This window comes from Scomber japonicus, chromosome 21 (assembly GCF_027409825.1).
Source record: "Scomber japonicus isolate fScoJap1 chromosome 21, fScoJap1.pri, whole genome shotgun sequence".
Classification (NCBI taxonomy): domain Eukaryota; kingdom Metazoa; phylum Chordata; class Actinopteri; order Scombriformes; family Scombridae; genus Scomber; species Scomber japonicus.
This window is the reverse complement of record NC_070598.1, coordinates 327,501-347,699: the sequence shown is the minus strand read 5'-3', so window position 1 is coordinate 347,699 and position 20,199 is coordinate 327,501. Positions and strand designations below refer to the sequence as shown.

Genomic DNA, 20,199 nt, shown 5'->3' with positions numbered 1-20,199 from the left:
TGCAGGTTATTAAACGTGTTTCATTGATTCTTTAAGTCAGACTGAATCATTGTTTGTTTCAACACGTCACAAGAAATGATCTAATATCAAAGTTTAAACTATATTTAGTGCTGTTTATGCAGTTTAATAACTATGTTTAATGTTTAATAACTATGTTTAATGTTTAATAACTATGTTTAATAACTATGTTTAATAACGTGTTCATGTATAATTGGCTGTTACAGTTTCCTGATAAACAGGAAATCATAATTACGGGAGTTTCCCTCTGATCTGATTGGTTGATGCTTCAAACACCAGAAACGTTTTACAGATTATACTTCTGTTTGTTTTCATTATTAAACTCAGACTGAGGAAGAAGAGATGAGTGATGAAGAGGAGGAGATGAGTGATGAAGAGGAGAGCTGTCAGTCAGTGAAGAGTCACCGCTCCAAAGATTCACCTGAATCCTTCAGACATGAACCTCCAGACACAAAGTAAGATTCTACTGATGATGATGGTGATGATGATGATGATGATGGTGGTGATGATGAAGATGATGGTGATGATGATGATGATGGTGGTGGTAGTGATGATGATGATGGTGATGATGATGATGATGATGATGGTGGTGATGATGAAGATGATGGTGATGATGATGATGGTGATGATGAAGATGATGAAGATGATGGTAGTGATGATGGTGATGATGGTAGTGATGATGAAGATGATGGTGGTGGTGATGATGATGGTGGTGATGATGGTGATGATGGTAGTGATGATGAAGATGATGGTGGTGATGATGATGATGATGATGATGGTGGTGATGATGAAGATGATGGTGGTGGTGATGATGATGGTGGTGATGATGGTGATGATGGTAGTGATGATGAAGATGATGGTGGTGATGATGATGATGATGATGATGATGATGGTAGTGATGATGATGATGATGATGATGAATGTATTCTGGTTACTTTGGATTAATTAAATACTGAATCTGCTAAATAAAAATATAATGGTGAGAATCTGATTCACAAACAATGTAAAGCTGCTCCTCTGAGGGTCGTAGACCAGCATGGATCACCATCCCGAGACACAGTGAGAGACCCTTTCTTACTGTTGTGACGTATCCAAGATGGCGCCAGTGTGTGTGGCTGACCGTCTGGTGCTCCTGCAAGTCTTAGTGTTTTTATTGTTTTCAATCATTGGCACTAAACAAACTGAGTCTCTGCTGGTGTATGATCGCCAGTCTCTTTTGTTTCTCCGGAGGAATATCAGTGAGTTAAGTACATTTGATCACAGCGGACAGTATACCTCACCCCCGTTTTTGGCGGGAATCCCACCTCACCTGTACCGGGCCCCGGCCCTACCTTCCCGGCGCAAGCGTTCCCGTCGCCGCGGTAGACGCGGAGGTCGGCTGGTGAAGCTGAAGCTCTTCGTCCATTTCTCGGACAGGACACGGATTACTTCCTCCTCTCGTTGTGCCCCGGCGCTTGCTCGACCCCATCGACACCTGCCTGGTGCCTGTCACCGGCTCCTCTGAGGGACTCCGGCCCCGCCGTCTCTGCCCCCTTCAGCTCTCTGAGCGCGGGGTAAACCACCGGCTTCTGAGGACGCTACCCCGGGCTCACCGTTCCACCGGACCACGACCCCAGCTCCCACCAGGACCGGATTGGTGAACGCTAGATCCCTGGCGAACAAGACTTTCATCCTGAGGGATTTCTTCAGCTCCCGTGGCCTGGACTTCCTCTGTATGACAGAGACTTGGATCGGTGTCGGTGAGTGCAGCCCTCTGGACTTCCTCTGTATGACAGAGACTTGGATCGGTGTCGGTGAGTGCAGCCCTCTGGACTTCCTGTGTATGACAGAGACTTGGATCGGTGCCGGTGAGTGCAGCCCTCTGGACTTCCTCTGTATGACAGAGACTTGGATCGGTGTCGGTGAGTGCAGCCCTCTGGACTTCCTCTGTATGACAGAGACTTGGATCGGTGTCGGTGAGTGCAGCCCTCTGGACTTCCTCTGTATGACAGAGACTTGGATCGGTGTCGGTGAGTGCAGCCCTCTGGTTGAACTTTTACCTGCAGACTGTTCTTACTTTAACTCCCCTCGGACGTCGGGTCGTGGAGGAGGAACGGCGACAGTTTATAAAAACGATTTTAAATGTAAGCAGCGTCTCGTCCTCAACTTCCAGCTTTGAAGTGTCTTTATTTGAGGTGAGTCGTTCCGACCCGCTGCTGTGCGCTGTCATTTACCGACCCCCCCCCCCAAATACAATAAGGACTTTGTGAATGACTTTTCTGGTTTTCTGGCTGAAATCATGCCTAAGTATGACCGTGCCCTCTTTCTCAGGGATGTTAACATTCACGTGTGTTGTCCTGATAAGCCTGGTGAAGGACTTTTTAAGCCTTATTGACTCTTTTAATTAGTTCAGTGTGTGTCTGGTCCCACACATGAACATGGACACACATTAGACCTTGTCCTCTCTCATGGTTTATCTGTGTCTAACTTGAGATCTGTGATGATGTCATTTCTGATCATATGCCAGTATTCTTTGAAGTTGCTTTCTCCTGTGCTGATGTTAAATCTGGCGCTCCTGTTCAGAGCCACCGGATTTTTAACTCTTTTACTGCTGGCCAGTTCTCTGTGGCTTTTGATCAGCTCTGTGTCTGCCCTGCCTCTGTTAACACAGAGGAGCTCAGCTCTTGGTTTCACTCCTCCTGCCTAACCATACTGGACTCGGTGGCTCCAAAGAAAACTGTGCAGCCTAAAGCAAAATCCGAGCCCTGGTTTAATGACACAACTCGCGCAGCTAGACGGGAGTGTCGCAAAGCTGAGCGTAAGTGGAAGAAGGACAAACTGCAGGTTTCTCTCCAAATCCTTAAGGACTGTTGGCGCTGCTACCAGAATACCGTTAAAGAGACCAGAAGAGAATACCTGTCAAACATCATTGAAGACAATCGCCACAACCCGCGGGTGTTATTTAAAACCATTGACACTGTGCTTAATGCCCCACAGCCTGTCAGCTTGGAGGCATCTCCTGAAATGTGCAATAGCTTCCTGCACTTTTTTATTGATAAGGTTGCTACTGCTAGGACTCCCATCTTAGCTCCTGCACCTGACCCCTCTGTCCCTGTTCCTTGTTCTGCAGCTCTTCATAAGTTTGAGCCTGTGTCTCTGGTTGGCCATATTAAGCCATCAGGCTCTCCCTATGATGCTGTCTCTCCTAGCTTCTTTAAAGAGGTTTTCACTAGTATAGGGCAGTCAGTTCTGGCTATCATAAACAGCAGCCTGTCTTCTGGTGTCGTTCCCCTAAGTTTTAAACATGCTGTGGTGCAGCCGCTACTTAAAAAACCTGGCCTTGACTGCAGCGTGCTGGCTAGGGTTAGGCCCATCTCCAAGCTGCCCTTTATATCAAAATGATTGGAGAAAATTGTTCATGCCCAGCTACAGTCATTTCTGGATGAGCACAATGTCCTGGAGGTCTTTCAATCAGGCTTCAAAACCCTGCACAGCACCGAGTCAGCCTTACTACAGGTTTTTAATGATATCTTATTAACGAATGACTCTGGTGACCATGTCATTCTTGTCCTGTTGGACCTAACAGCGGCCTTTGATACAGTGGACCACAACACCTTAGTGGCTTGGCTAAGCCACATAGTGGGCATCGGTGGTACTGCACTGGACTGGATCAGATCCTATCTGGCTGACAGAACCATGAGTGTGAGCCTTGGTACTTCAGAGTCCAGCTCTGCTCCACTGCCATATGGGGTTCCACAGGGGTCGGTCTTAGGGCCCCTGCTCTTCTCGTTGTATTTACTGCCACTGGGCTCCATCCTGAGAAAGCATGGCATCTCTTTTCACTTTTATGATGACGACAGTCAGATATATGTGCCGCTGAAAAAGAAAAACGCTTTCTCCCTAACACGGTGCCTCAGGTCAGCTGATCTGCTGCTCCTGGAGGTACCGAGGTCAAAGGTCAGGTCAGCTGACCTGCTGCTCCTGGAGGTACTGAGGTCAAAGCGGAAGCTCAGAGGGGATAGAGCCTTTTCTGTAGCTGCTCTTAAATTATGGAATGAGCTTCCTTTAAATATTAGACAAGCCTCCTCACTGTCTGTTTTTAAAACTCGTCTTAAAACCCATTTTTATTCCTGCATGAGACTCTGCTCCTGTTTTAGTGTTTTATGGTTTTATGGTTTGTTTGTTTTACTTGTTTTATTGTTTTTAATTTGTTTTAAAAACAATTATTTTAGTATTTATTTCCTGTTAATTGTTTTACGTTTCCTGTGTTGTTTTATCTATTTATGTTCAGCACTCTGTTTCAGCTGTGGTTGTTTTAAAGTGCTATATAAATAAAGTTGAGTTGATGATGATGATGAAGATGATGGTGATGATGGTCATGATGGTGGTGATGGTGATGATGGTAGTGATGATGATGATGATGATGGTAGTGATGATGAAGATGATGGTGAACGTATTCTGGTTACTTTGGATTAATCAAATACTAAATCTGCTAAATAAAAATATTATGGTCAGAATCTGCTGACAGATTTTCAGCTTCTGATTCACAAACAAGCTGAAGAGCAAACAATGACATCATGTTTGATTTCATCCCTTAATTATGCAAATAAGCCTCAATGTAAAGCTCCTCCTCCATCTGAGGGCCGTAGACCAGCATGGGATAACCATCCCGAGACACAGTGAGAGACCCTTTGTCCTTTTGATCATTTTACAGGGTAACATTAGAATACAATCTGTTTGCTGTTTCCAGAGATCAGCGCGACACTCATAGAGCAGATTCTTTACCACCCAGTTGTCTTTCTGTGAAGAGTGATGTCTCTAAAGAAGAGCCTCCATACTTCAGTGATGAACCTGGACCCTCAGACTCAAAGTAAGAAAACTGCTACAAGCTTTAAATCCTACAAACTATTGACAGTGACATTCTTTGTGTATTCAGAGACCCTTTGTCCTTTTCATATGTTTACAGTTAGTATATAATGTGAATAAAATCTGTTTGCTGTTTCCAGAGATCAGCACTACACTCATAGAGCAGATTCTTTACCACCCAGTTGTCTTTCTGTGAAGAGTGATGTCTCTAAAGAAGAGCCTCCATTCTTCAGTGATGAACCTGGACCCTCAGACTCAAAGTAAGAGACTGTTTCTACTGTAAACTGTCCTGAACATGATTTAGTTATAAGGACGAACTATTGGTGCAGATACTATTTAAAGGCTTGCTACCATAGACTGTATATAAAAATAGATGTAGCATCGAGTCTGACTGCAGCAACTCATGATTGGTGAGCTCTGACTACAAACCAGCTAGCTAGTGTAATACCCTTTAACCAACATAGATCTACTAATGGTCTAATAGACCTCATCTGTAGTCAGAAATGATGATAACGTTTGAATCACAGAACACCATAGCAACCTTAGCTGCACCTTCCCTCCTACCATCGTGATAATCTGCCACCTGAGGCTGAGGTAACCAGACTGTAAATCCACGTCTGTCTTTATTATTTTTGAAGTACTCAGGAGCAGCTGTCCTGCTGTTTGTGTCAGGACGTACTGAAGGATCCAATCTCTACCAGCTGTGGACACTGGTTCTGCAGACAGTGCATCACCTCATACTGGGACCAGTCTGCTTCATCAGGAGACTCCTCCTGTCCCCAGTGTGCAGAAAGATCCAGAACCAGACCTGGACTGCAGACAGACAGTCAGACCAGCACTGTACAAAGTAAGACTGAAGATCTGTCTGCTGTCTAAAAACAGGACATTTTATTACACCAACATTTTAGATTACTGTTAAATCTTTATTCTTCCACAGACGTTTTTATTTCCATCATTTAACGATTCTCAGAGTAAGATTCAGCTGCATTCAGTTTACATGCATGTAATGAACTGTTGCTGTAATCTGGTCAGGTTTTAGAGAGACCTGGTTTCTGCCATGTAAACGTGTAACATGTATAATAAAAGACTGTGATTTAGTGTTACCTGGGGACCTCATGTGATTTAGAAAGGTAAAGTACTTTATTACATGTAGATGTACATCTGTACCTCGGTCATTGACAGCAAAATTAACCTCACATACATGTTTTTGACAACGGGAGGAAACCCATGCAAGCACAGGCTTCAGCAGGGTCTCGAACCCATGACCTTCTTGCTGTGAGGCAACACTACAAACCACCGAGCCCCCCATGTTTATATTTCATGTGGTGCATTCGCATAAGTAAAGTCTGTATTTTACTCAGATTTACTGATATTTCGCCCAGATATGATTGATTTATCACCTGCATGTCATCCATCTGCTCTTTAGCTCTATTTTAACTTAATGGATTACAGACATGGCAGATTCACATTAAGATTAAGATCATAGATCGATGACCTCCCCAGGTAATACTAGTCCTGTGTGTGAATAGGGCTAAAGTAACCCTAACCCTAAATAAGTTGGTTTCAACCACCAGACACCTGACGGTTAAATTCAGACACATCCTCACTGTGAGGAAAAGTCAGGACCAGCACATAGTCTTCATTCATTAATACAGATAAAATAAGACATCTGATCACTGTATTGCTGCCTGTGTCCAGGTTTACAGTAACCAGGCCTGTTCTTAACCCCTGTGACCTGGTTTATCTGAGTAACCTGGTTATGGAAGTAAACACTCTAATAGATTATTTAAAATCTATATTTTTCTTCTCTTTTACCAGTAGATGGTCTGCAGGAGGTTTTAGATGAACATCAGATCAGTCTGAGCAGCACATGTGAATGTGTGACTCAAGAAACTGATGAAGCAGGAACTAAAACCTTCCTCATCAGCATCTTCACTGAGGTCCACATCACAGAGGGACAGAGTGAAGAGGTTAATACCCAACATGAGGTGAGGCAGCTTGAAACAGCTTCCAAGATGAAGACCCTCCATGACGCTCCAATCAAGTGTCAGGACATCTTTAAAGTCTTACCTGACCAACAGAAACACATCAGAGTGGTTCTGATGAACGGCGTCGCTGGTGTTGGAAAAACCTTCTCAGTGCTGAAGTTCACTCTGGACTGGGCACAGCGCTCCAACAACCAAGATATCAGTCTGCTGATTCTGTTCTCGTTCAGGGCGCTGAACTTGATCAAAGATGAGCAGTACAGTCTGCTCATGCTGATCCATGTTTTCTATCCAACATTACAGAAGCTCACAGCAGAGAAGCTCGCTGGCTGTAAAGTTCTGTTCATCTTTGACGGCCTGGATGAAAGCAGACTTTCACTGGATTTCAACAACAGTGAGGTCGTGTCTGATGTCACACATCCGTCATCAGTCAGCGTGCTGTTGACAAACCTCATCCAGGGGAAGCTGCTTCCCTCGGCTCTCATCTGGATAACTTCCCGACCTGCAGCAGCCAATCAGATCCCTCCTTCATGTGTGGACAGGGTAACAGAAGTACGAGGCTTCACTGACGCTCAGAAGGAGGAGTACTTCAGGAGGAGATTCAGTGATGAAGAGCAGTCCAGCACAATCATCTTACACATCAAGACATCCAGGAGCCTCCACATCATGTGTCACATCCCAGTCTTCTGCTGGATCACTGCTACAGTTCTGGACCACATGTTGACTACAGACCAGAGAGGAGAGCTGCCCAAGACCCTGACTGACATGTACTCACACTTCCTGCTGGTTCAGACAAAGAGGAAGAAGAACAAGTATGATGAGGGACATGAGACGAGTCCACAGGAGCTGACGGAGGCTGACAGGAACCTTCTTCTGAAGCTGGGGAGGCTGGCGTTTGAACAACTGGAGAAAGGAAACATCATGTTCTACCAAGAAGACCTGGAGCAGTGTGGTCTTGATGTGACAGAGGCCTCGGTGTTATCAGGAGTTTGTACACAGATCTTCAAAAGAGAGAGTGTGATCTTCCAGAAACCAGTCTACAGCTTTGTTCATCTGAGCATTCAGGAGTTTCTGGCTGCAGTCTACATGTACCACTGTTACACCAGCAGGAACACAGAGGTACTGGGTGACTTCCTGGGAGATGAAGAAGAAGAAGAAGAAGAGGAAGAAGAAGAGGAAGAAGAAGAGGGAGAAGAAGAGGGAGAAGAAGATGGAGAGGAAGATGACAATCATTACCCATCTCTGGATGACTTCCTGCAGAGAGCCATGGAGAAATCTCTCAGGAGTGAAAATGGCCACCTGGACCTGTTTGTCCGCTTTCTTCATGGCCTCTCTTTGGAGTCCAACCAGAGTCTCTTAGGAGGCCTGCTGGGTCAGACAGACAACAGTCCAGAAACCATGCAGAGAGTCATCAACCACCTGAAGAAGATGAACACTTGGCTTATCTCTCCTGACAGAAGCATCAACATCTTCCACTGTCTGATGGAGATGAACGACCGCTCAGTACATCAGGAGATCCAAGAGTTCCTGAAGTCAGAGAACAGATCAGAGAGACTCTCTGAGATCCACTGCTCAGCTCTGGCCTACATGCTGCAGATGTCAGAGGAGGTTCTGGATGAGTTGGACCTGAAGAAGTACAACACATCACGGGAGGGTCGACTCAGACTGATTCCAGCTGTGAGGAACTGCAGAAAGGCTCAGTAAGTCCAGATTGTAACATCATCGTACAGCTTTGTGGAGCCACTGTCACAGTGTCTGGCAGCAGGGTTCAGAATTGGAAAAAACAATTTGGGAGGTGATTTGAGTGGGTTTCAGTCTAAATTGTTTTAGAGATTGATTATGATGTCAGGGGAAATAAACATGCTGTGTATTTTCCAGTCCACCTACGTTTGGTACACATAATGTCACGTGCCACTGGTACCGATCGGAATCAACCTAAATCAAAAGTTCAATGATGGAGTTATAACACATGGCAAAACAATGTAGACTGTAAACAATGAATATGTTGTACATGCAGGAAGATTAGAACAGGCAAACTGAAGCACCAACACTTAACAAAAACACTACAGACTCTAGACAACAAGGACCATACAAACAGGCCTGTAAAATAAAAGTCGAATAAAAGGTCAGTTATGATCGGCGTCTTACAGACTGTGTTCATGCAATTTATGTTTTGTCTTTTGATGGTTTCTCCCAAACAGTTGTCATTTTTCATTTTGACTTTACATTCACTTTGTCTTCCCAGACTTCATGAATGTTGGCTCTCAGAGACTCACTATGAAGTTGTTGCCTCAGCTCTGAAGTCCAACCCCTCCCACCTGAGAGAGCTGGACCTGAGAGGAAGCAAGCTGCAGGATTCAGGAGTGAAGCTCTTGTCTGCCGGATTGGAGAGTCCACAATGTAGACTCGAGACTCTTTCGTCAGTTCACTTACTTTTACTTCTTAAACTGGGCAAAATTCAAACAACCAGAAAATGATTTATCAGACATTCATCTTTCATTTCACATGGTTTGGTTTACAAATGTTCCTCGATCTGTTAAACCACCAGAAAACTGTTTTCTGGAATATTAACCATTTACCTTGTACAGTGTGAGACATTGTGTAAGGTTGATAAGTTTGACGACAGTGATTTGTAACATGTTCCTTTTCTCTTCAATGGCTGCTCAAACTGCTCAAAGTGTTTAAAGTTTTGCTCAGCATATACAGTATGTTTGTGTGTGATGTGCAGACGGTGTTGGGAATACTATTCAGTAAATTTAAATATTATCTTTTTTCTTACCATGTCATCTCTGATAGAGATTTTATCTATTTTTTACAGACTTGCTAATTGTGGACTAACAGAGAACAGCTGTGTTTCTCTGACCTCAGCTCTGAAGGTCAACCCCTCCCATCTGAGAGAGCTGGAGCTGAGCTCGAACAACCTGCAGGATTCAGGAGTGAAGCAGCTGTCCGAGGGACTGGAGAGTCCAAACTGCGGACTGAAGAGACTGAAGTCAGTTCACAGACCGTCCTTCTTGTAGATCTTCTTCAGGAAACTTTTGTTTTGTTGTGTCTTGCAGAGTAAAAGGAATTCAGTTTTTACTACAACCTGGAACCTGAACTGATCATTAATGACCAGCTGGAGATGTTAAATATCTGCAAAATATGTGTTTATTTACCTCTGGCAATGAGGTAACTGATGGCATGAATGTGAATATAGCATAATACTGAATAACCAAATCAATATATTAATCAGAATATCATCAATTCTGACAATGTTAAGAGAGAATATATGGGTATAAAATTAATATTAATAGTATTTTGAGTAATATGGTTCATTTCATAGTCGTCATTCTGACTGGAGTTGTCAAATTAAAGTAAAAATATAAACTGACAGAAAACATTAAAAAATAAATTTATGAAAGAAGGAAAATATGAATGTGTGTGAATGTGTTTCAGTCATAGTTGGTGTAAAACCTGTCAGTTGTGTCTGTGTCGCATTTCAAGCTGTTCAGTACCACGTTTTTGCTCTGTGCATCATATCTCTGTAAAATTAAGTAAATCCTATTCGACTCAGTTGAGTCAAACCACAAAGAAAATAACAAAGCTGTGTCTTTTTCCACAGGTCAGTTTCCATCAGTTGTTTGGCATTGTTGATATCATAAAAATATTACTAGTTTCCTAAAAGATTTATATCTGTTAAAGCAAGAATATAAAATCACACTCAAAAGAAACCAGTGTTAAATAAACATACATCACTGATCAGTCTGATATTTGGAACTGCAATCCTAAACTGTTTATCCTGAAATTACAGACTTAACCACTGTGAACTGTCAGAGAGCTCCTGCTCACATCTGGCCTCAGCGCTAACCTGCAACCCCTCCCATCTCAGAGAGCTGGATCTGAGCTACAACAACCTGCAGGATTCAGGAGTAAAGTTACTGTCCCTTGGACTGGAGAGCCCACACTGCAGACTGGAGACTCTGTGGTAGGTTATATATTTAGCTTCTGTGTGGCATCTGACAGCAATCTGTGGTTTGTTAAAATCATGTCATCTGTGTAGGTTGAAGAACTGTCTGATGACAGAGGACAGCTGCTTATATCTGGCCTCAGCTCTGAAGGGCAACCCCTCCCATCTGAGAAGACTGGATCTGAGTGTCAACAAGCTGCAGGATTCAGGCCTGGAGTCACTGTCTACTGGGCTGGAGAGTCCAAACTGTGGACTGGAGACTTTATGGTACACAGTCTCTTTTTCCTCTGTACAGAATCTGAAAAACAGCTGTGGTCTGATAAAATCTTTCTCTCTGCAGGTTGAAAGACTGTCACATCACAGATAAAGGCTGTTCATCTCTGGTCTCAGCTCTGAAGTCCAACCCCTCCCATCTGAGAGAGCTGGATCTGAGCCTCAACAAGCTGCAGGATTCAGGACAGAAGCTGCTCTTTGATTTTCAGGAGAATCCAGACTGCAACCTGAAGACTCTGAGGTCAGTAGAGGTTACACAAGCATTTCTGCTCTTTGATACAGGCTTTTAGTTAGAGGTACTAGTACTTTACTGTAGTACAGTTAGAGGTACTTGTACTTTACTGTAGTACAGTTAGAGGTACTTGTACTTTACTGTAGTACAGTTAGAGGTACTAGTACTAGTAATATGACTTTAAGGAGAACTTCTTTTGGTCAGAAACAGAAATCAAAACCAACAGTCCAATCAGATCTTGACCTTGGCTGTGATCATGTGACCTGAAGCTGACTGATGTGTTGTTCATCCCTGCAGGTTTAAATAAAGTTGGATTGTACAGAGGACGTCGTTCAACTGTTGCATCTGAACTCATATTCATCAAAGACGTCAGACGTTTCCTCTCTCTTGTCCTTCTTCTTCTTCCCGTCTTCTACCAGGTCTATGCTTCTTTGCTTTCTTTGCTTTCTTTGCTTTTGTGGCTGATCTGTTTCACAGACTTGTTGAATTTTAAATGTATTATATGAACATGTGCACAGAACCAGGCTGTTCCCACCATGAACCTGAAGATAATAAGACCCATGTTCCTCTTGTTCCTCCAGCTTTGCTCCATCTTCTTCCTCTGGTGAGTTTATGGTGCTTTGTATAGATAAGTGATCATTGTCACCGTGATGTCACTGTGATGTCACCGTGATGTCACCGTGATGTCACAGTGATGTCACTGCTGCACAGAATCGATGGGACTGTGTTTTTAAAGTATTAACTGTACTACAGTAAAGTAGTAGTACCTCTAACTGTAACTGTAAGAGTATAAATGTGATTTCTGTCAGAGATGAAACATTAAAGTAGTTTTTTTAATGCTGGTTTGTTTCAGATTCTTTCTTCTGAAGATCCATAAAACCAAAATACTGTTTCACAAGTTAAAACACTTTAAAGAGAACAGTGCAATAATTAACATTCAAATGTCAGTTTAAAACTAAGACACTGTGTAACACTACAAGACAATGCAGTGTTAAGAAGTAAATAAATAATCCATAAATAGTTAATAAAGTGATTATTGTGAGTAGTTTGTATCTTCTGAACTTTAAACTTTGACAGTAAATCAAATGAATCCTCAGGTGGAAGCTGGATGATGTTAGTCAGGCTGACCAGCAGGGGGCACTGCTGCACTGTGAAGCTGGGTGGTGTGTGTAGGTTCAGTGTGTGTGTGTGTGTGTGTGTGTGTAGGTTCAGTGTGTGTGTGTGTGTGTGTGTGTGTGTGTGTGTGTGTGTGTGTAGGTTCTGTGTGTGTGTGTGTTTCCTGTTCTCTCCTGATTAGATCTCTGCTTCAACGTCACTCAGCATAAAAACTTTTATTTTTACTACTGTGTTAACCGTCACTCTTGTCTATCACATGTATTTGTCTTTTTAATTTCTGTCTCTCTGTTTTATTTTCACGTGTTTGATGAGCAACATGTTTTCTAGGTTGAGGATCATATTTAACCTCTGAGTGTGAGTGAGTGTCAGAAGTACACACGTCCACTCCTCTCCCTGGAATGATGGTAAACCTGAACCTTCCTGCTCATAAAAACACTGAGCTGCTTCCTGCTTCGCTGCTTTTCACTCAGCTGACAGACGGCTGTAAACAGCTGATCAGACTCATTCACTGCAACAACGTTAGATTTCTATTTCAACTCAGCTTTTATCTGATGTTCAGTGTCTCTGAGGTTAAAATGGCTCAGCACGAAGTTCAGCTGGACAGAGGGAAGTTCAGCTGTGTGGTCTGTCAGGAGCTACTGAAGGATCCAGTGACTACTTCCTGTGGACACAGCTACTGCATGAGCTGTATCCAGAAACACTGGGATGAAGAGGATCAGATGAAGGTCTACAGCTGTCCTCAGTGCAAACAGACCTTCACACCAAGGCCTGTCCTGATGAAAAACACCATGTTAGCAGATTTAGTGGAGCAGCTGAAGAAGACTGGACAAAAACCTACACTGGCTGATTACTGCTATGCTGGACCTGAAGATGTGGCCTGTGATGTCTGCACTGGAAGGAAGCTGAAAGCCACCAAGTCCTGTCTGACGTGTCTGATCTCTTACTGTGAGCTCCACCTCCAGCCTCACTCTGAATCCCCAGCTTTTCAAAAACACAAGCTGGTGGATCCTTTGAAGAAGCTCCAGGAGAACATCTGCTCTCATCATGATGAGGTGATGAAGATATTCTGCCGTACTGATCAGCAGAGTATCTGTTCTCTGTGCTCTGTGGATGAACATCAAGGCCACGACACAGTCCCAGCTGCAGCAGAAAGGACTGAGAGGCAGAGAGAGCTCGAGGTGAGTCGACTAAACATCCAGCAGAGAATCCAGGACAGAGAGAAAGATGTGAAGCTGCTTCAACAGGAGGTGGAGGCCGTCAGTCGCTCTGCTGATAAAGCAGTGGAGGACAGTGAGAAGATCTTCACTCAGCTGATCCGTCTCCTCCAGAAAAGAAGCTCTGATGTGAAGCAGCAGATCAGATCCCAGCAGGAAACTGAAGTGAGTGGAGTCAAAGAGCTTCAGGAGAAGCTGCAGCAGGAGATCACTGAGCTGAAGAGGAAAGACGCTGAACTGAAGCAGCTCTCACACACAGAGGATCACAACCAGTTTCTACACAACTACCCCTCAGTGTCACAACTCAGTGAACCTACAGACTCATCCAGCATCAATATCCGTCCTCTGAGAGACTTTGAGGATGTGACAGCAGCTGTGTCAGAGCTCAGAGATAAACTACAGGACACTCTTAGTGAGGACCGCACCAAGATCTCACCAACAGGGACTGAAGTGGACGTTTTACTGTCATCAGCAGAGACCAAGACCAGAGCTGAGCTCTTAAACTATTCATGTCACATCACACTGGATCCAAACACAGCAAGCATACATCTGTCAGTGTCTGACAGGAAGAGGCAAGTGTGGTATGTGAAGAGTCAGGACGGACCATTGCCTGATCATCCAGACAGATTTAGAGACCGTCCTCAGGTCCTGAGTAGGGAGAGTCTGATTGGACGATGTTACTGGGAGGTGGAGTGTAGGGGGACTGTTTCAGTAGCAGTCACATACCAGGATATTTACAAAAGAGGATGTTCAAGTGGATTTGGAAACAATGACATCTCTTGGTCATTAACTTATGACAATGATGGTTATGTATACAGACATAACAACGTTAAAACTCCCGTCTCAGGTCCTGGTTCCTCCAGAGTCGGAGTGTACCTGGATCACAGAGCAGGGATTCTGTCCTTCTACAGCGTCTCTGAAACCATGACGCTCCTCCACAGAGTCCAGACCACATTCACTCAGCCCTTACATGCTGGATGTTGTCTTGGTTACAGGTGCTCAGCTGAGTTGTGTGAACTGTGCTAGATCAGAGTTATTAAAGCCTAACCCTAAAGCAGCGTCATGTGACATCCTGAACCTTTGAGCTCTCTCTTATAAATCAAACAGGGGGGGTGGGGGGGCAGGGGGGCGGCTTTGGACTCTATTGATGCAGTTTGAGTTCCTGTAGGTGACGCATCACTTCCTGTTTAGCAGCATATTTGACAGAGACTATGTATATATATATATATATATATATATATATATATATATATATACATATGAGGAAGTTTTTCTATGTATGAAAACAAAAGTGAACTTGTACATTTTAGAAGTTCTGTGGTTTGAACCTAACATAGAGAGTTAGGGTTAGTTAGGGTTGGGGTTGGTTAGGGTTGGTTGGGGTTAGGGTTGGTTGGGGTTAGGGTTGGTTAGGGTTAGGGTAAATAACAACATGTATGATTTATGTTTAATAATCACGTTCAACATGACTAATATAACATAAAGCTGTAATTATAAAATGTGACTCCATGATGACGGACAGGAAATGAGGATAATCTTTACGCTGGCAGATGATTTAGGAAAAGGAAGAAAAGCTTGATTATTATGATCTTATGTTCATGTTTAATAATAATTATTATTATTAATGTTTAGAATCACTGACACAAACAATCACTAATAGAAACATTTGTAGGAAGATGTTTTCAGATGATTCTGGACAGAAAACACTGATTAATGTTTCTCTGCTTTTATATTCGTTCAGTTTAAATCTGTAGTTTGAGTGTTTTTATTTCATATAAACATCTGATAATAACTGTTAATATATAATAAACTGTTTATTATGAAGCTAAAAGCAGCAAATAAACAAACCATGGAGAATAAGAAGAGTTTCAGTAGTTTATTAACAGACTGAAGCACAAATAATAAGAATTATTAAAAATATATAATAAGAATAAGAATATCACGGGTTTTTTTTGAACAAATGTATTTATTGATATTTCAAGCTTTACATACTTAAACACACTTACAGTTGAGAAGCATCTGTGGAAATAGTTATTCCCAAGTATTGAAATCCCAGGTGACCAGTTAAATTTGACCTTAATATATGAAACTGTTTTAAAAGTAAATAATGTATTTTTGTAAATGTTGGTTTTAGTTTTTTATTTGTATATTATTTATAAAAACAGCAAATAATTCAAAATGTGAATAAACAAGTTAAAAAGAAACAAGAAGAAATAAAACTAATAATAATAATGATAATAATGATCAGCTGTTTACTTAGTTTTAAATATAAAACACATTTATTAAGTTACATGTTTTATAAAAGAAAAAGAAAAATGTGTAAAAGAAGACATTAGATGTTAGTCAGGATGACCAGCAGAGGGCGCTGCTGCTCCAACACTTCTCTCACTTCATGTTTAACACGTGATTCAAACTTTAACACGGAGGAAAACTTCTCTTCTCTTCTCTTCTCTTTGTCCTCTCTTCTCTTCTCTTCTCTTTGTCCTCTCTTCTCTTCTCTTCTCTTGTCCTCTCTTCTCTTCTCTTCTCTTCTCTTCTCTTCTCTTCTCTTCTCTTTGTCCTCTCTTCTCTTCTCTTCTCTTCTCTTCTCTTCTCTTCTCTTCTCTTTGTCCTCTCTTCTCTTCTCTTCTCTTCTCTTCTCTTCTCTTCTCTTCTCTTTGTCCTCTCTTCTCTTCTCTTCTCTTCTCTTCTCTTTGTCTTCTCTTCTCTTTGTCTTCTCTTCTCTTCTCTTTGTCCTCTCTTCTCTTCTCTTCTCTTCTCTTCTCTTCTCTTCTCTTTGTCCTCTCTTCTCTTCTCTTCTCTTCTCTTCTCTTCTCTTCTCTTCTCTTTGTCCTCTCTTCTCTTCTCTTCTCTTGTCTTCTCTTCTCTTTGTCCTCTCTTCTCTTCTCTTCTCTTGTCTTCTCTTCTCTTCTCTTCTCTTCTCTTCTCTTCTCTTTGTCCTCTCTTCTCTTCTCTTCTCTTCTCTTCTCTTTGTCCTCTCTTCTCTTCTCTTCTCTTGTCCTCTCTTGTCTTTGTCCTCTCTTCTCTTCTCTTCTCTTCTCTTCTCTTCTCTTTGTCCTCTCTTCTCTTCTCTTCTCTTGTCTTCTCTTCTCTTCTCTTCTCTTCTCTTCTCTTCTCTTTGTCCTCTCTTCTCTTCTCTTCTCTTCTCTTCTCTTTGTCCTCTCTTCTCTTCTCTTCTCTTGTCCTCTCTTGTCTTTGTCCTCTCTTCTCTTCTCTTCTCTTCTCTTCTCTTCTCTTTGTCCTCTCTTCTCTTCTCTTCTCTTCTCTTGTCCTCTCTTGTCTTTGTCCTCTCTTCTCTTCTCTTCTCTTCTCTTCTCTTCTCTTTGTCCTCTCTTCTCTTCTCTTCTCTTGTCCTCTCTTGTCTTTGTCCTCTCTTCTCTTCTCTTCTCTTCTCTTCTCTTCTCTTCTCTTCTCTTCTCTTCTCTTTGTCCTCTCTTCTCTTCTCTTCTCTTCTCTTCTCTTTGTCCTCTCTTCTCTTCTCTTCTCTTGTCCTCTCTTGTCTTTGTCCTCTCTTCTAAACACTAAACTGTTTTTATAAAACGTAAACTTGTCAAACGAGGAGTAGAAATATAAACAGATTGAACATTTATTAATAGAAGATGAACATAAAATAAAAAGTATAATAAATCTACTCTCTAAATGATTTGACAGGTATGTTCCTGTCTGGGTTAGAAGTAGACTTTAATTAATAAGTTTAAATAAATATTATTTATACTTAAATATGATTATAACATTCACTTCATATGTTCAGGGATGTTGAGAATAAAGTACATTCATAAAGAAAGAATAAATCATGTCCCAGCCCCCCCCCCCCCCCCCCCCCCCATGGCTCTCAACACTTCCCTTTACATTTACAACAGAATGAGATCACGTTGGTTATTGAATCATTTATTATCTCGTCGTCAGCTGGTTTTATATATTGAATCTTTCTTACTGACAGAAATGCAAAGTCATAAATCTATGGATCACTTTGACTACTGATATATTTTAGGGTTAGGGTTGGGGGGGGGGGGGGGGGTCAGGGTTAGGGTTGGGGGGGGGGGGGGGGGTCAGGGTTAGGTGTCTCAGGTGTATGAAAGCAGTCACGGAGCCACGTAGTGAAGAATGAGCTCTGAAGACTTCAATGACTTCAAGCTCGACGTCAGTCTGATACATATCTCACTGTCAACTGTAAATGCTTTTATTATTATATATTATACATTATATATAATATATTATTATTATATATTATACATTATTATATATTATTATATATTATTATATATTATACATTATTATATATTATTATATATTATACATTATTATATATTATTATATATTATTATATATTATACATTATTATATATTATTGTATATTATACATTATTATATATTATTGTATATTATACATTATTATATATTATTATATATTATATATTATTATATATTATTATATATTATATATTATTATATATTATATATTATTATATATTATATATTATATATTATTATATATTATACATTATTATATATTATTATATATTATTATATATTATATATTATTATATATTATATATTATATATTATTATATATTATACATTATTATATATTATTATATATTATTATATATTATACATTATTATATATTATTGTATATTATACATTATATATAATATATTATTATTATATATTATACATTATTATATATTATTATATATTATTATATATTATATATTATTATATATTATTATATATTATATATTATTATATATTATATATTATATATTATTATATATTATATATTATATATTATTATATATTATATATTATATATTATTATATATTATATTATATATTATATTATATATTATATATTATTATTAACAAGTGTAAATGTGTAAGAACAACAGAGCTGGGGTTGAGTCCTGGTTCAGGTCTTCTCAGCAAAGCTTCTGATGAATGGACAAAAATGTTTTTGTATAAAATGAGAAAAATACAAAATGACTTTTATACATTTATTATTAAAGCTTTATTTATAATAATAATAATAATAATAAATTAGAATAGATTTGGAGTCATTTCAAATAAGTTTTCATAACAGCAGTCACGGCCAGACGGTTACACCGCATGATATTTGGTTACACCACATGATATTTTATCACTTTAAATAACAGAAACATTACTAATAACTGATTTTTGAAAACTTAAAGTGAGCACATATAAAGTAAAGCTGCTACATACAGTGGTGGAAAAAAGTTTTGGGACACCCTTAAAAGTTTACACAGTCTGAAATATTATCATGAAATGTGGAAAAATGTTTTTTGTGTTTCAAAAGGTGTGGCTGCATTAGACACAAACTAATACACATGATACTGTTTCTGTTTTATTGTTTACAAGAAAAACAAACTAAACTAAATTCTTGACAGTTTCAGTTTGTCAGGTCTCAACATTGTTGGTATCAAAATCAACAAATAACAGATAATGTGTTCAAAAACGTGTTTCCACCACTGTATGTATATATCTGGTATTTATTAATATTTAAACTATAATGACGCTGGTCCAGTGAATAAGGAAACGTCTCGTCCTGATGTCTTCAGTAGTTTATATTCTCATCAAGACACAAAACACAACAAGTCAATAAAGATCCCTCTCTATCATTCACAGTCTACAACCCCCCCCTACACCCCCCCCCCGCTACACAGGCCCCAGCACGGCGATGAGAAGCACACTAAATGTTTATATAAAGAATTTCCACAAATAGCACAAAAAATAAGACAATAACTAATAATAACTAAACCACAGCACAAAGCTAACAGTTAGCTCCTCTTGAACCATGCAGATCACTTACCCATAATGCAACACTCCTCCCCAAACCCCTTCACCTATGACCTTAACTTTCAAAATAAAAGATGAAATTATTCTCCAAACTAATAAATGTTAAAATGTGTCTCTCAGAAAGTTACAGAAACTTTATCTTTAAACTTTAAACTGAATAAAATGAGTCAGACTGTAAATTAATATTCAAACTGTGACGAGAGTAACCATGAAATATAACACAGTTTAACTTCAATATCAATAATAATACATGTTCATGTTTCTCTAAACAGCTCATTCATGACTGCAGATTATTATTAATACCATTATATTATTAATATTATATTATATTATTATTATAATATAATAGTAATAATAATATTTAGTATATTAGTAATATATATTTGGCAGCAGTATCTCACTGTGGCTGATGTTTGGAGTTATTACTGACACTGAGGGAGACGCACTGATGAAGATGAAGATGAAGATGAGTTATAAAGATGAAGAGGAAGATGATGATGAAGATGAAGAGGAGGAGACATCTGCAGAAGAGGAGGATGAAGATGAAGATGGAGGTTTGAGTGTCTGAGTGTTAAAGCAGGAAGCAGCTGGTGTCGACTCTTCACCTCCATCACTCAGTCACTCTGCTTTCATCTACGGGGCGTGGGGGGGGCGTGGGGGGGGTCATGGGGGGGGGCTCTTTACCTGCAGGGGGGGGGGGCTCTTCATCTCTTCGTCTCTTCTACAGATTCATATCAAGTCTTTTTATTATT

At 40.4% G+C, this 20,199-nt stretch overlaps 2 protein-coding genes across 2 annotated transcripts in view; both read left to right on the top strand.

Annotated features, from left to right (window-relative positions):
- The first annotated feature begins 213 nt into the window (after window positions 1-213).
- LOC128382096 (NACHT, LRR and PYD domains-containing protein 12-like) lies at window positions 214-11,673 on the top strand. The gene is made up of 11 exons (XM_053342082.1): window positions 214-473; window positions 4,748-4,867; window positions 5,004-5,123; window positions 5,502-5,710; window positions 6,682-8,548; window positions 9,094-9,267; window positions 9,667-9,840; window positions 10,642-10,815; window positions 10,891-11,064; window positions 11,138-11,311; window positions 11,600-11,673. Exons 1-11 carry the CDS (start codon window positions 361-363, stop codon window positions 11,607-11,609), a joined length of 3,309 nt encoding a protein of 1,102 aa, XP_053198057.1. The 5' UTR covers window positions 214-360; the 3' UTR covers window positions 11,610-11,673.
- A 1,320-nt stretch (window positions 11,674-12,993) lies between these two features.
- Window positions 12,994-20,199, top strand: part of LOC128382749 (E3 ubiquitin/ISG15 ligase TRIM25-like) — a 19,259-nt gene continuing 12,053 nt past the window's right edge. The window contains exon 1 of the mRNA XM_053342762.1: window positions 12,994-14,088. Coding sequence (XP_053198737.1) covers window positions 12,994-14,088 — 1,095 coding nt within the window. The remainder of the gene's footprint in view (window positions 14,089-20,199) is intronic.

Bases quoted from the DNA above. Each gene is read 5' to 3' on its own strand.
- LOC128382096 (XM_053342082.1), top strand. From the start codon at position 361: ATGAGTGATGAAGAGGAGGAGATGAGTGATGAAGAGGAGAGCTGTCAG. The intron at 5,711-6,681 runs GTAAGACTGAAG...CTCTTTTACCAG, and splicing joins TCAGACCAGCACTGTACAAA to TAGATGGTCTGCAGGAGGTT. The intron at 9,268-9,666 runs GTCAGTTCACTT...TATTTTTTACAG, and splicing joins TGTAGACTCGAGACTCTTTC to ACTTGCTAATTGTGGACTAA.